We start from the raw sequence: 16,362 nt of genomic DNA, 5'->3' as shown, positions 1-16,362 counted from the left end.
CATTATTCAGGAGGAAATGTGTAGTAAGTGATTAAATATTCAGGTTTGGAAATTGGAGGAGTGATGGTATAGGATGGAGATGCAGTGGTCATGTAGGAGTGGGTATTAATGCCCAGGTTGAAAATATAGAGTAAGAATTGAAGAGGGCCTAGGACTGGACCTTAGGAAATTCTCATCATTGAAAAATGAGTCCTAGAATGGTCCTGCAGCTCTATGTGAAGACAGTTAAGTTCAATCTGTGATCTGCATGTGAAAATGAACTAAAGCTATTTTTGAGTAAATCTTCTGTAGGTATATATGGTAAAGAAATTTCTTACTGTTTTGTAATATGGTGACCTTGAGCATTCATGGTTTTAACAGTCCTAGGTTTTTTTGGGGGGGGGGTGTCTTTTAGGACCACACCTGCAGCATACGGAAATTCCCAGGCTAGGGGTTTTAATTGGAGTGGCAGCAGCCAGCCTACACCACAGCCACAGCAACACAGGATCCTTAACCCACTGAGCCAGACTAGGGGTCTAACCTGAGTCCTCATGGATACTGTTGGGTTCATTACTGTTGAGCCACAATGGGAACTCCAACAGTCCCAGTTCTGATATTCAGGAATAACATGGAAAGCCAGTAATCATTTGTTATTTTGCCAGGCACAAATTTGAATCCCATTTATTTGAGGACTTCTATTTGGAAGAAGTAACTTAGCTAGTGAGGAAGCTTAGCCTTTCTGTTGTCCTCTACTCATTTCTTCCTTAGTGACTCCAAAGGTTCTGAAAAGATTGCTTATTTTTGTCCATTATGCTTAATGCATGCTAATTGGAAAATTCTGTGTAACATTGGTGAATTAGAGGATTCACAGAGATGCATATTGAGCCACATATCTTGAAAGTACCAAGGATCTACTGTGCTTATTCTAAATTGAATTTGGCTTTGACCTCTTAGGGCTTAGACTTATCCCATATAAGCAGACATAAAAGGAGAGCTTTCCATGATCAACATTAAGAGTTTCATGATTGGGGGAAGAAAGAGCACATATTTGGGCATCTTGTTTACTTAAGAGTAATTTTCTTTTCCTATTTGAAGGAAAAGATTCTGCAGAGATTTTAGTAAGGACTGACTCTGTGGTAATAGGAATGATATATGACAGCTGTGTGGTCAAACAGGAATTGGAACTTTTGGGACCCTAAATTTGTGTTTAAATATTTTTTCCAAAAGAGTTTTCTGTAAGATGGTTAATACTAATTATGCAAAAAGCACAGAAATAAATTAAAGGGGTCATATTCATTGAAGGGAGTCTGTGTTCACCATAAAATCAAATTAAACTTTTAAAAATATTAACATGTTCAAACATTATGAAAAAATAGAGAGTAAAGTAGAAGCCATCCTGTCCCTACTGTGCAGAAGTAGCCATGTGCTCTCGCTTGGTTAATCCTCACAGACGGTTTTTATCTGTCTCTGTACATGTATGTACAAATATGTGTACATCATTTTATGGTTTTATTTTGTTTGTTTTACTTGATTGGGATACTAAAATAGATACTATTTTCCAACCATCTTTTATCACCTAGTAGTATAAGCAGATTTCTTCCCTGTAACATTCCCCAGAGCTTGCAGTATGCTTTGTGTGTTGTGAATCTCCAAAAGAAGGATACACGATACTACATTTCTTAGCTTGACCACAGAACTCTTTTGTTCAAGAGCCTCTTGCAGGAACACTGGTTTAGGAAATCTGATTTACAGTTTTTGCATAATACCCGGAAACAGGGTAGGGATTTTGCTTTATGATCCAGTAAATGATGAATCATATAATGTAAAATTGTTTCACATGTGGCTTTCTTGTTTAGATCTGATAGTCAAGTGTATTGGTGAAGAAGCCAAGTACAAAAGCATCAGACTTCTATTTGATGGTTTACAGCAGCCAGTTCTCAACAAGCAGGTAAAAATTCATTAAAGCAGGTTATCTAGTCTTGGCTAAGCTTGGTGAATGACACAGTAGAGTGTCTGCTATATTATTACCTGGGAAGTGATACTGTACTAAATTGAGGCAATGGATAGAAAAAAGCATATTTTGTTCTCTTTTTTGCTGATTATTTTTTTTCTTTATAACATGAATTATTTTGATTTAAAATATCTATTCATTGTAGAAAATTTGGAATATACTGAGAATTCATGAAATAAAGTAAAAATTTAAATATCAAGAATTACATAATTCAGGAGTTCCCATTGTGGCTCAGTGGAAATGAATCTGACTAGTATCCATGAGGACGCAGGTTCGATCCTTGGCCTTGATCCAGTGGGTTAAGGATCTGGTATTGCCGAAAGCTGCTGCGTAGGTCACAGATGAGGATTGTATCCTACATTGCTGTGGCTGTGGCTGTAGGCCTTAAGCTGCAGCTCCAGCTCCAATTCGACCCCTAGCCCGGGAACTTCCATATGCCACAAGAGTGGTCCTAAAAAGGGAAAAAAAAAGAATGGAACATTATGGATACTATTAAAGCTATTTTTATGCTTGTTTTGTATTGTCAGTTTTACTCCCTGCCTTCTCTATAGAGGTAACCATAGTCCTGAATTTTGTGTATATTGTTTTTATGATTTTTTTGTTTAATGCCTTAAATTTTTTTTTTTGGTGTTTTAGCTGACTTATGTTTTGTTGGACATTGTGATACAAGAACTGTTTCCAGAGCTTAATAAGGTACCTAAAAAGCAGCTATTTTATTATTTATTTTTTAATGCTATGCTGAAATTTATTTTAATTAGGGACACAGAAATTAAGGAAATCCTTGTGTTTCTGATCATCTTAAAAATGAACAGTCTTGGGTTAAAAATCTGACTGAAGCAGCTCAAATAACTTCAGAGGTTCAATCCCTGGCCTGGCGCAGTGGGTTAAAGGATCTGGCATTGCCACAGTTGCAGTATATCATAGTTGCAGCTCAGATTCAATCCCTGGCCCCGGAATTTCTATATGCCATTGGTGTGGCCATAAAATAATAATGATAAAAAGAACAATCTTAACAAATGGCTCTTTATATTTTCTTCATTTAGCAACTCAAACATAGAGTGGATTTTGGGAGATAGTAGCTGAGTAGCCTTTGCCTTGACTCCCTCCCTTCCTGATCACAATCAGATAAGGACATTATATCCCATAGATTCTTTTCAGGGGAAGGTGAGTTTACATGCAGCACTAGAATGAGTCAAGCTCTGCAGGCTGCCATTGCAACAATGAATGCTGTATAAATCAGACTTGAGCAATTTTCAAGCAGTTGAGTTTATATGAACTCAAGAGTGCAAAATGAATTGAAATTGAAGGATGGTAATATTATTATTATTATATTGAATCTTCAGGATCTTGAGTTTTGAGTATTGCTTTTTGCTGTTTTTATTTTTTGGTGGGATGAAATAAGCTACTCTTTAAGATTGTGGTAGAGCAATGAAATGTCAAGTTTTTTAGAGAAAACCAGATTAGGTCTGTTTACCTATTGAATACAAGTTTTCAAGTCATAGCAATACTAAATGTATATTACATGTGTATAAAACAGGATGGCAGTTGTGGACATCTTGTGTTCACTTTACCTAGGATTTAGTACCAGCTCTCTGTTTGAGAATTTATAAGGTCTGTCACTATATCATAACCATTTTTCTCATCTCTGAAACAAATATTATCTGTGGCATGTTCCAGCTAATTTCTTGTGTGTTTTAATAAAAAAAATATAAATATGCCTTGTGTATGAATTTTAATGCACTGGAACTAGGCAGTTCATAAATGAACCCTGTTTTGTTTTTTGTCTTCTATTAAATAGATTTATTTTTACTTTAGGTACAAAAGGAAGTTACCTCTGTGACATCTTGGATATAAATATTTGAGTTTGGGATAGCATAACCAGCTGAAATTTTTGCTGTGCTAGTGTAATAGATATGTTTTGTTTTTTTCGTTTACTTTTGTATATTTCTTGTATATATCATGTAATTCAGTGTCTGAAATTTTGATTTTTTTGTTTGTTTGTTTTAATAAAGACTAACACAGACTTAATGATGATTGGGTCTCATAGCCTTTCATTTTACATCTGTTATCCAAATTTTATTAGACATGTATCATTTGTTATTGCGGTTTTTCTTTTTTTTCTCTTTTTATGGCTGTACCTGCAGCATATGAAAGTTCCTAGGCTAGGGGATGGATAGGAGCTGTAGCTGCTAGCCCACACTACAGCCATGGCAACACCGGATCTGAGCTGCATCTGTGACCTATGCTGCAGCATGCAGCAGTGCTGAATCCTTAACCCACTGAGTGAGTCAAGGGATTGTACCCTCATTCTCACAGATACTATGTCAGGTTCTTAAGCTGTTGAGCCACAACGGGGACTCCGTATTGCTGTTTTTTAAAGAGATAATTCATAATCTTCTTGGGGCAAATAGCTAAGACTGATAACCTCTTGTATTATATCACTTTGAAAATAATTTTAGTGTGGAGAAACAGGAGTAAGATCTGGCTTACTTTCTTATTTAGAGTTAATACACTTTAGTAGATTTATTTTCCTCTTTTTTTCATTTTCTACATAGTTAGCTGTGTGTCTATGAAGAAGACATTCTTTATGAGTTTTTTAGATAGCAAACAAGAGACTTCTTACTCTTGCTGGATGATTGACAGGTTACCTTTTGGATGTGATATTTGTGATTGTGTGGTTACAAATACATTTCATTGAATGTATGTAACTATAGACCCAAAGTTTGTATAAACAATTTAGTCAGGTAGATTTTTGGTTTATGTTGTCTCTCCAAAGGAAAAAATATGCATTAACTGTATTCCTTGAGGAAAGTTAACCTAAATGATTATTTTTAAAGATTCATTATTTAGAATTCTACTTATAATTTCTTCTCGTGCTATGCTTTTCTCCTTGAAACACATTTGTCTTTCAAAATTAGACATTTTGTGTTTGCTTCTTGACTGCAGTGTTCACTCAGAATATACTTATTGAGTTCCAACCATGTATCAGGCACTGATAATGTGGGAACTCTAAATGTAATTTGGAAAACTAGCCCATTTAATAATACTATTCACTTATTTTTTTCCAAGGTTTTAAAAAAATGGTCATTGGGTATTACAATTTTTTGTTTTGACAGTTTTATTATCTTTTTAATTGCTTAAAAACTCTAGAATATATGTCAGTTTCTGTAAATCAGTGCTTTAATAATAAGCCCTAAACATATCCTAATTTTAATTTCTCAGGGAAATAATCAGGCTAACTTTTCACATTTAAATCCATGGCATTTTGAAAATTACTATTTAAAATGTCGTGGTGGGGAGTTCCGTCGTGGCGCAGCAGAAACGAATCTGACTAGGAACCATGAGGTTGCAGGTTCAATTCCTGGCTTGCTCAGTGGGTTAAGGATCTGGCGTTGCCGTGAGCTGCGGCGTATGTGGCAGATGCGCCTCGGATCTGGCATTGCTGTGGCTCTGGCATAGGCCGGCAGCTGCAGCTCCGATTTGACCCCTAGCCTAGGAATCTCCATATGCCGCAGGTGCGGCCCTCAAAGGACAAAATAAAATAAAATAAAATTTCATGGCGAACAGGAAAAATAAAATATTTTTTAGGTTCTTTTATACCATTCTTACCCACTTTCCTAAAAATTGTGGTATTTTGCTTATTTAAATGAGAGAAATTGTTATGGATTTATCAGTTGGCTTGGGCTACCATAATAAAATACCATAGATGGGGTGACTAAGCCCATTTTTTTAACCTCTTAATTTAGTTCTCACAATTTTGGGGGCTAGTTAGTCCAAAATCAAGGTGCCTGCAAGTAGGTTTCATTCTGAGACTGCTTCTCTTGGTGTGTAGATGGCTGCCTTTTTCCATGTGCTCACACGAACTCTTTATGTGGGTACACAGGAAGAAAAAGATCTTTCTCTCTCTTTTCTTCTTATAAAGCCATTAAAGCTTTTAGGTTGAACCTTATGACTTGATTTAACCTTCATTACCTCCTGAAGGCCTCATTTCCAAATATAGTCACACTGAGGTTTAGGGTTTCAACATATGACTTTTAGGAGGACATATTTAACTCCACAGAAGTGGGTAAGCTCTGTTTAAAGAAAATGTGATGTGTAAAAATCTACACATACAAAATTAACCACTTGCATTATAAAAGGGAAAGGAACTAGATGTAGTCTCTCTTGGCCAGGCATTCTGTATCATCAGCTGTAACTGTCAGGTGGAATTTTCCTCTATTTATTTATTTATTGATTGATTGATTGACTTTCTGCCATTTCTAGGGCTGTGCCCTCGGCATGTGGAGGTTCCCAAGCTAGGGGTCTAATTGGAGCTGTAGCCACCAGTCTACACCAGAGTCACAGCAACAAGGGATGTGAGCTGCACCTGCAACCTACACCGCAGCTCACGGCAGCATTGGATCCTTAACCCACTGAGGAAGGCCAGGATCGAACCCACAACCTCATGGTTCCTAGTTGGATTCATTAACCACCACTGAGCCATGATGGGAACTCCTCGTCTGCTCCCTTAGCAGGGCTTTGAAAGTTGTAAAGAACATTTTAACTTTATGTTGTAAATATAACCGTTTAGCCATAGATATCAGAAGATTTTGAGAAATGGTTGAAAGCAAACACTTAAGTTATCATTTATTGACTTACCAAAAACCATTAGACATTACAGTAGGAGTACTAACAGAAGTCTCATTTGCCACTGTTCTCTGCAGAGTATTGTAATACTGTATATACAAATTGTAATTTCAGATATGGTCAACATTAGAATAAAAATGACTGAATGAACAAACCAATAGGTCTTGCTGGTCCACTTCCATTTCAAAGAATATGTTCTCTTCTATGTATCCAGTAAGTGCTTCAACAATGCCAGATACATGAGGAGAAATCTTTAACCTGAGGCCTTTGGGCCCCTTGAAGATTGTTAAAGCCATTGTGATAACTCACTTTTATTTGAGGTGTGATAGGAAGATATTGAACAAGTTAGCGACATGATCTTGCTAATACTGTGATAGAATCACTTTGGTTACTATATTGAGAGCATTGAGAACAGACTAAAGTGGAGCAAAATTTGAGACAAGGAGCTCATTTAGGAGGTCGTTAATGTGATTCAGTTGAAATCTCAGTGATTTGAATCAGGGTAGAGTTTTCGAGAAGTTAGTCTTTTTTTTTTTTTTTTTTTTTTTTTTTTTCTTTTTTTCAAAGTTAGACAACAGAATTTACCAATGTGAGTTTGAGGAAAAGGGAGCAGCTAAGGATGACCCCAAGCTTCAGTCTAAGCATAGGAATGATGAAGGGCCCATTAAATGAGATGGAGACTGTGACTGGAACATGTTTTGAGGGAAAGACCAGGAATTGACTTTTGAACACGTTCAGTTTGGGATGCATCTTAACCATCTCAACTAGGAATGCCAAGTAGGCAGTTCTGTTGATGAGTCTTGAATCCATGGGAGAAATCTAGGCTACAGATATAGATTTGAGAGTCACCAGCATCAAGATGTAAAACTGGAGGGTTCAGTGGTTAACGAATCTGACTAGTAACCATGAGGTTGCGGGTTCGATCCCTGGCCTCGTTCAGTGGGTTAAGGATCCGGCTGTGGTGTATGTGGCAGATGCGGCTCAGATCTGGCGTTGCTGTGGCTGTGGTGTAGGTCGGCAGCTGCAGCTCCGATTAGACCCCTAGCCTGGGAACCTCCATATGCCACAGGTATGGCCCTAGAAAAAAAAGCACCCCCCCCCCAAAAAAAAAGTGTAAAACTGGATAAGAGCACCAAAAGATTAAGTGTCAATAGAGGAGAAAAGCCATCTGGGGACTGTGCCTAGGGGTCTCCAGTGCTCAATAGTAAGGGAGCTGAAGAGGAATCTCCAAAAGGACTCCCAAGTGATTGGTTTGGTTGATGCTTCTTCTTCTTCCTTTTTTTTTTTTTTTTTATCTTAGTGCTGCACCTATGGCACATGGAGGTTCCCAGGCTAGGGGTCAAATTGGAGCTGTAGCCGCCGGCCTATGCCACAGCCACAGCAACGCGGGATCCGAGCCATGTCTGCGACCTGCGCCAGAGCTCACGGCAACGCCGGATCCTTAACCCACTGAGTGAGGCCAGGGATTGAACCCACATCCTCATGGATACTAGTCGGGTTCATTAACCACCGAGCCACAACGGGGACTCCTGGTCGATCCTTCTGAGGAGCGTTGATACCTCACCTTGAGTTGTAAGTTTTCTTCTTCATTGTAGTACCTCCACTTAGGCCCACTTACTAAAGCTTTGTTTTAACACTTCATCATAACGTTAGCTGCTCTTGAGAGTGAAGGGAATGCTGTATTTTTGGACAATATAAGGTGGAGAAAACTGGTCCAGCAAGGAGAGGTGATACTGTGGTTACCTGAAGAAATTGAGAACCCTTGAGCAGCCTAGAGCAATATTTAGCAACTGGGACATGTAATCAGGTTCTAGGAACTTTCACAAGTAGGGAGGAGGTTGCCATGTTATTTTACGTGGAGACTTAATTTTTTATAAGTGGCTCAAAATCTGAAAAAGTGGGCGACATTGAAATTTCTTTATAAGGAAATGTGTTTTAGGTAATTTTCTAAAGTTTGTCACATCCATTTTAGTAGTGCAAGAATGATAACTGCGTGATTTTCCCTGAGGGATTTTACACATGTTACTTAGTGTCTGGACTGCTCTTATTTAACCTCACTTCCTCCTCACCACATGCATAGGTGCCCAGGGAAGCATTTTGACATTTTCTCCCAGTGTGGGCTACTTTAAGCTCTTGATTGCAAATGACAGGACTCAAGTCAACTTGCTTTAGAAAAAAGAGAAATAAACATATCTGATCACGTGCTCCAAGTACAGAAAGACAGTAATGGAGTTGTCCTCAGTATGATTCACCCAGCACTTGAATAGAATCAGGACTCTGTGTGGACATATGTTCATTTCTTGTCTCAGCGTCTGTTCTCTTAGTTGTCATCCTTGTGGATGCCTTCATGTGGGGGAGGATATTTAAACAAACTATGGAACTGCATGATCCAGAGGGGCAAAATGCGAGCTTGACTCTCTCTACATCTATACAATAAAAACTTGTGGAAGGATTCTTATTGTCTTGGCTTGCCTATCCCTGGACCAGCAACTCAACCCAAGGTGATTGAATTGGGAGGCCTAGGTCGTATTCTTCTACCAGGGCTAGGAGATTACTTCTCTAATTAACCATCCCTACCAGAACTACCTGGGACAGGAGAGGTGTAGTGTCTTCCAAAGAGTGAGGGATCTTCCCAGGAGTAGGGAGAGATGCTCTTTGATTAGGTCCCATTTGTTTATTTTTCTGTTTGTTTCTGTTGCCTTGGGAGACTGATCTAAGAAACATTTGTATGGTTTATGTCAGAGAATGTTTTGCCTATGTTCTCTTCTAGGAGTTTTATGGTGTCATGCCTCATGTTTAGGTCTTTAAGCCATTTTGAGTTTATTTTTGTACGTTGTGTGAGGGTGTGTTCTAATTTCATTGATGTACATGCAGCTGTCCAGTTTCGCAGCACCACTTGCCAAAGAGACTTTTTCCCATTTTATAGTCTTGCCTCCTTTGTTGAAGATTGACCATAGGTGTGTGGGTTTACTTCTGGGCTCTCTCTTCTGTTTCATTGACCCACATACCTGTTTTTATGAAGAAGGTGATGGTTACATAAAGGCTAGTTTGTGAGGGATGGTGAGGTAAGTTGAAGTAGAATCTATGTGAAGGATGATATGAGGCCGAGATGTGGCTTGTGATCTAGGTCCCTCACCTCTTTTATGACTGTTCCCAGAGTGACAGATGTGTTGAAATCAGGGCACATGCCACTCCATCTGTGACCCTGAATCATTGCCACAGGTAAGGTAGTCATGTCAGCTAACCTCAGGGTACTGGTGACTTGCACGCCAACTCCTAGATTTCTGAATCAGGTAAATAAAGAAGTATTTCAAGAGAAGGAAGCAGAGAGAGGTGATGGAGAGAAAGAGCTGTTGTAGAGGTCTAATTGCTGAGCAGTTACAAAGGAGCATGAAGACTGATGTTGGTTTTTAACCCAAATAACCACAAAAACAAGAAAAGTTATACTGAACATGGCCAAAATATTGAATAATTAAAAGAAGTTAAGTATCTAAATGGTAAAGCTGTGTGGACACCAACAGATACAGCTAAGCTGAGGGTGGCGCGTGAGTTGACCACCAGAGGGAGGAAAAATGGTCCTGCCAAAACATTGCAGTCTGTTGAGTTGCACCAAGTACTCAGTTACTTTTTAAATTTTCTATATTGATGAAGAGTTTAAATTTTCTACATTGATGTGGTCTCAAAAGAAATAGATTAGTGATCTTTCATAAATGATGTGAGCTTGTGTTAATTTTTACAATCTGTTCATATTTCTAATAGTTGTACACTCTTCTCCCTCTGTTAAGGGTCCTCTGGCATTAAGCTTATGGCTGGTAGCTGGTGAAGATTATTAGCATTTTGTCTCAGCTCTAGTATAGAGCCCACTGGTGTCTCTCAATTAGTTTTGAAGGGAATGACTAGTAATTTATTAGAGTGAGTAGAATTTAAGTACTAAAGTTACTGTGTGATTTTTTTTTTCTCTATTTATATTTTAAATGTGAATTATATTGGCCCCCGTGTTAGCTCTCTCATGCCATATCATTCACTTGCATTGTGGGCTTTCCTGATTGGGATGGGGGGGGGTAGGTTAAGCAGTGATCAGGTAGTTAAGAAGCCAGCAGCCTACTTATCTGTGTGTCCTTCTAGAGAACAGTAATGACTGAGGTGACATTATGACTTGTTCTGTAGTATTGTCTGGGACCTCTGATCTTACAGTCCCATCTTTTCACTTCTACCTAAAGATAGCTATTCAGTAAGGAATAATGCAAGGCTCCATGAAGAAAACTTGAGTAAAATAGTAATGCATCTGTTGTAGATAAGCGGGTATGATGCTATAACCATTTCTTAATTATGACACAAAAGTTAACACAGAATCAGCTCCACAAGATGATATGTCAGTGAAATTTTTAGAAACTATACATATCAATGGTAATATATAAAGTCAATACATTGTGATTTTACTAGTAAAATAAGATGTGTTTATTTTTTAAATGCATGCATTTCCTTCATCTGTATAGGTCTGGAAAAAATCAACATCACATTAAAAACTTCAAGCTCAATTAGAAATTTGATGAGCCATATTTATTTTCCTTTATAAAATAACATCAACACATCTTAGGGGCTGCTTTCATTACTGGTATGCTTACCAATTATTTAGTGATTATCTTATTGAAAACAAGTTGTAGCGGGAAGTTCCCATATGGCTCAGTGGGTTAAGGATCTGGCATTGTCATTGCAATGGCTTGGGTCAACTGCTCTTGTGTGCGTTTGATCCCTGGCCTGGGGGCTTCCACATGCCATGGGCATGGAAAAAAAATGTTGTCAAGTTGTAGGTTGTTTACTTTTATAATGTTTTTGGCTTTCATAAAAACCTGGATATCACACTTGTGAATGTACATTATTGGAGAGGAAGTTAGGAACTTAGTATAGGGGAGTTCCCATTGTGGTGCATCTGAAACGAATCCAACTAGTATCCATGAGGTTGCAGGTTTGATCCCTGGCCTTTCTCAGTGAGTCGGTGATCTGGCGTTGCTGTGAGCTATGGTGTAGGTTGTAGATTTGGCTCAGATCCTGCATTGCTGTGGCTGTGATTTAGACCAGAGTCTGTAGCTCCGATTTGATCCCTCGCATCTATAAGCCTGGGAACTTCCATGTGCCTTGGGTGTGGCCTTTAAAAAAAAGGAACCCAGTATAGTTTTCAAGACAGACTTAGAAGGTGTATATTAGGAAATTCCCAAGTGTATTCATAGAAGCTCTTTCTCATTTTTGGTTGTCCAGAATTGGAACATCTTTTTTTGGGGGGGGGAACGGGGGCTGTGCCTATGGCATGTAGAAGTTCCCAGGCAAGGGATTGAACCCATGCCACTACAGTAACTAGAGCCACTGCAGTGACAGTGCTGGATCCTTAACCCACTGAGCCACAAGGAAACTCCTGTAACTTCCTTATGCTGAGAAAGGGTGTTGAGGTCTTAGAGTGAAAGATATCAGCATGCGTTTGAAGCATCTCTCTCTCTCTTTTTTCTTTTTTGTCTTTTCTAGGGCTGCACCCACAGCATATGGAGGTTCCCAGGCTAGGGGTCTAATCGGCCAGAGCCACAGCAACACGGGATCCAAGCCAAGTCTGCGGCCTACAGCACAGCTCAGGGCACCACTGGATCCTTGACCCACTGAGCGAGGCCAGGGATCGAACCTCAACCCCATGGTTCCTAGTCGGATTTGTTAACCACTGAGCCATGACGGGAACTCCTGAAGCATCTCTTTGCTCACAGTTTTAGTTCCCCTCTTTTGTATATAGGGAGAAAAAGCTACAATTATTTTGATGCTCACCAAGATATAAATTATTATGAGCAGTAGTGTTAATCCTATTCCCTTAAGGTCACTTCTTGGAACTGTGCTGCTCCAGTACTGCTCCAGATGGAGCAGTTTATGCCATGGCTACAGTCTGGTCTTCACACACTTAGCTTTTTCCCTCTGGTGGCAGTTAGAGTATCAAAACAATTCAGGAATGTACATCAGACACAGTCTGTGGTTGTGTCCTAATCTTTAACTACTTGAGCCTGCCTTTTGTGATTCAGGGAGGCCTGGGTGGGAGCGGGGGAAGACAGGATTCTGATCAGTTGCACCGGTCCCTGTGAATGTGACCTTATTTGGAAATAGATTTCTTGTAGATGATTAAAATGAAGTCATTAATGTGGGCCCTATCCAGTATGACTGTGTCTTTATAAAAGGGGAAATTTGGACCCAGAGACAAACATGTAGAGGGAAAAGGATGTGAAAACCTAGGGAGAATACATCTATAAGGCAAGGAATGCCTGAGGCTCCCAGAGCTGAGAGAGGCCTGGAAAATATTCTCCCTCCCAGCCCTCAGAAGGAACCAGCCCTGCCAACTTGATTTCAGACTTTAAGATTCCAGAATTGGTAGTTCCTGTTGTGGCTCAATGGGTTAAGAACTAGACTAGTATCCATGAAGATGCGGGTTCCATCCCTGGCCTCACTCAGTGATGGACCCGGCATTACCGTGAGCTGTGGTGTAGGTTGCAGATTTGGCTCAGATCCTATATTGCTGTGGCTGTGGTGTAGGCTGGCAGCTGCAGCTCCAATTCAACCCCTAGCCTAGGAACTTCCATGTGCTGCAGGTGTGGCTCTGGGTTAAAAAAAAAAAAAAAAAAAAAAGATTCCACAACTGAGGTGATGAATTTCTGTTGTTTAAGCCCCCCAGTTTGTGGCACTTTGTAACAGCAGCCCCAGGGAGCTAAATCAGGGACCTATTAAATTTGGGCAAGCCTGGTCATATATCCACGTTGCTACTTTACTCCCTGAAGGAGCTTATTTACTCTTTGTTGCAAACTGCTGAAGGCAGCTCTGCCACAAAGTGGATTTAGTGTGTCTGATTGACCAAGGCATAACAACCGGTCTGTTGTGTTACCCTTATTAATGGAGGAAGATTCTGAGATGCACAACAATTAGATAAATTAATAAAAGTCCTTAACACTGTATAACTTGAACAGTTGTTTCAATGGTTATTTTCAGTAGTTTCATTTTTAGGAAACCAATACTGGCCTCAAAACAGATTTCTGTACATAAAAGTCATAAAATTTACTAGTCCAACTTTAAATACACTTTACTGTTTTTTTCCTACCTTAAAGTTGCATGCATTTTTCTTATTTTTTGGGTGAGAAAGGGGCTAGAGAGGATTATCAGATGGCAAGGGGCTTATAATCAAGGGAAATGATAACTAGTGATAAATTGTCAAAGAATTTTCCTTCAGTCATACTGTTTTAGATTATAGGCGTTTGCTTGAGAAAAGAAATAACTATCAATGACAAGAAGCATATCTTCAGTTTATTGTTTGGAACTTATAATTGCAGTGTTTTTAGGTCATTTCTTAAACCACTAAATAATACATGCATGTATGTTTAGAAGACTTACAAAAATGTTCTATAAAAATGTGGTCTCCAATAGGATTTACCCGGTTGTATTGGCCAAGCATAAAAAATATACCCCAAATGCACCTTTCTTCAGTTTTAGTCTTACTGACATTTGTTTATTTCTAGCCAATCTGTATATACATAGAACCTAAGGCATTATTTTACTGCAACAACCTTCACAAAGTTGAAATTTAAAAGTGTATTTTGTATCACGAATACATACTATTTGTAAACATTAAGAAACAGTCATACTCCCTCTTCAAACCTTTAGCTGTTTGCTCACTCTTTTTTTAAGCTGAAGTTTCCCATTTCTTGTTGAACCATTTATACAATGATGAGCAGGCTCACATGGTTTCATTATCCCTTTTTAGTATTAGTCCTTTGTACGTAAATCATTGATTTCACCAGCTGGGTATTTCTTTTTTTCTTTTTCTTTGTCTTTTTGCCATTTCTTGGACTGCTCCTGCGGCACATGGAGGTTCCCAGGCTAGGGGTTGAATTGGAGCTGTAGCTGCCGACCTACGCCAGAGCCACAGCAACGTGGGATCTGAACTGCGTCTGCAACCTACACCACAGCTCACAGCAATGCCGTATCCTTAAACCACTGAGCAAGGCCAGGGATCGAACCCGCAACCTCATGGTTCCTAGTTGGATTTGTTAACCACTGCGCCATGACGGGAACTCCACCAGTTGGGTATTTCTTGAGCACCCACTTAGAGGGGCCCACTCTCAGGCAGAAGATCTCATATCTGTGCTTGAGAATGACTTAGAGTAACTGTTCAGATTGAGAGGCAGAGTTGACCTCAAAGTTATGTATAGAACTTTAAGAAGGCAGCCTTGTCCCCCTGCTGGATTTTTCCATGCCTGGGGGAGGGGGTGGAGTGTGCATGTGTGTGTGTGTGTGTTTGAAGAGACTAGAATAACAGAGCTGGTATCTTGCTGGGGAGAGACAGGTATGGGTTTAGAATTACACCTTTTCTTAGAAGAGTCTCTTCTTACAACACCTTCACACTGGGAAGAAGGGAGGAAGGAACACAGTGGGAGACTGAAAGAATCTCATAAAATTAGTAGCTATCACCATGTGTCAGGCTGTCTGCTGCTGCTCCTTGGCAGACATCTATTTAACAAGTATAAATGCTCTTCAGCTCTTTCTCTTCTATAATATAAATCGGTCCTGGGCATCCTGGTCTTTCCTTCTCTTTCTCCCTGTCCCTTGACTGCCTTTTGCAGCTCCTGGCCTTTTGCATTATCTGCTGTACCGTTTGTCCCCTGACTCCTCAAACAGAGGCACACAGGTGGTGTAAGAGAGAACACCACCCTTTGTTTAGTTTCTTAAACTCACTAAAATAACATGAGCTAAAAAGGAAAAAAAAAAAAAAAAGAGACCAGTAATAAAACAGAGACTTGTTCATCCATCAGTTTGGGGCTATTGGTAATTACAAGACCATTAAGTATCATCCTGAACAGCAAATGGATGCAGTTGAAAGAGTGCTGGACCAAGGTCAGAAGGCCTGGGTGTGGGTCTAGGATCTGTCACTTTTAGCTCTGTGGCCTCAAACTAGTCAATTCTTTTTGAGCTTTAATTTCCTTATCTGTAATTTGGGAAAAACAACACCAGTCTTACCCACCAAAGAAGTTATGGGCATCAAGTAAGATAATGTGCTTAAGGAGTTCTCTTGTGGCGCAGCAGATCAAAGATGCTGAGTTGTCATCGCAGCGGCTTGGGTCCCTGCTGAAGTATTCCATCTGTGGCCCAGGAACTTCCACATGCCATGGGCATGGCCAAAAAAATGAAGATAATGTGCTGAAAACGCTCTTGTAGATGATAGAGTTCTATGTAAACATAAGTTGTTTGATGGATTAGAGTGGACATAAAGGAGAAAAACGATGGCTTAAAATTAATAAAATTTTATTATTAAAATTTGCACCTGTAGACTAAGAGCGGCTGGCCTTCTCCTCACAGGGACCATTTTCATTTCTTTTCCTGTGCGTTCTGTAAGTTGCCGATCCTGAGCGATGATGTTCGTGTCTTCATTTATGACCCTCTAAGCTCAGCTTCTAGGAGACGCCAAGAATGGTCTGAACTGTTGCAGAGCCAGTTCCTGAAAGTCAGGCTTGAATCTCACTTGAGGAAAAAAAAAATGCAGTTCCATCAATGGCAAGGACAGTTTTTGGCTAATGGTATAAAGCAATGGTCACTGCCAAAAGTGAAAGAAATAGTAGAGAAAAACTTCCATGGCATTGACTTCCTGCAGAAAATTGGATCCGACCTTCAACTGCTGGATAAATGACTCTCATTTTTAAGATGTATCCAGAAACCACGTTGATATCTTGGTCACC

General features: G+C 39.5%; 2 protein-coding genes across 2 annotated transcripts in view; one reads left to right on the top strand and one right to left on the bottom strand.

Annotated features, from left to right (window-relative positions):
- SNX14 (sorting nexin 14) overlaps positions 1-4,014 on the top strand; it is an 86,560-nt gene extending 82,546 nt beyond the window's left edge. Inside the window, 3 exon segments of the mRNA XM_001927319.7 lie at positions 1,836-1,927; positions 2,627-2,683; positions 3,806-4,014. Coding sequence (XP_001927354.4) covers positions 1,836-1,927; positions 2,627-2,683; positions 3,806-3,844 — 188 coding nt within the window. The 3' untranslated portion in view covers positions 3,845-4,014.
- NT5E (5'-nucleotidase ecto) overlaps positions 13,916-16,362 on the bottom strand; it is a 49,958-nt gene continuing 47,511 nt past the window's right edge. Inside the window, exon 9 of the mRNA XM_001927095.4 lies at positions 13,916-16,361. Within this exon, the coding sequence (XP_001927130.1) occupies positions 16,198-16,361 (164 nt within the window). The 3' untranslated portion in view covers positions 13,916-16,197. The remainder of the gene's footprint in view (position 16,362) is intronic.

This window comes from Sus scrofa, chromosome 1 (genome assembly GCF_000003025.6).
Source record: "Sus scrofa isolate TJ Tabasco breed Duroc chromosome 1, Sscrofa11.1, whole genome shotgun sequence".
In the NCBI taxonomy this organism is placed as follows: Eukaryota; Metazoa; Chordata; class Mammalia; order Artiodactyla; family Suidae; genus Sus; species Sus scrofa.
This window is presented reverse-complemented; position numbering and strand designations above follow the sequence as displayed.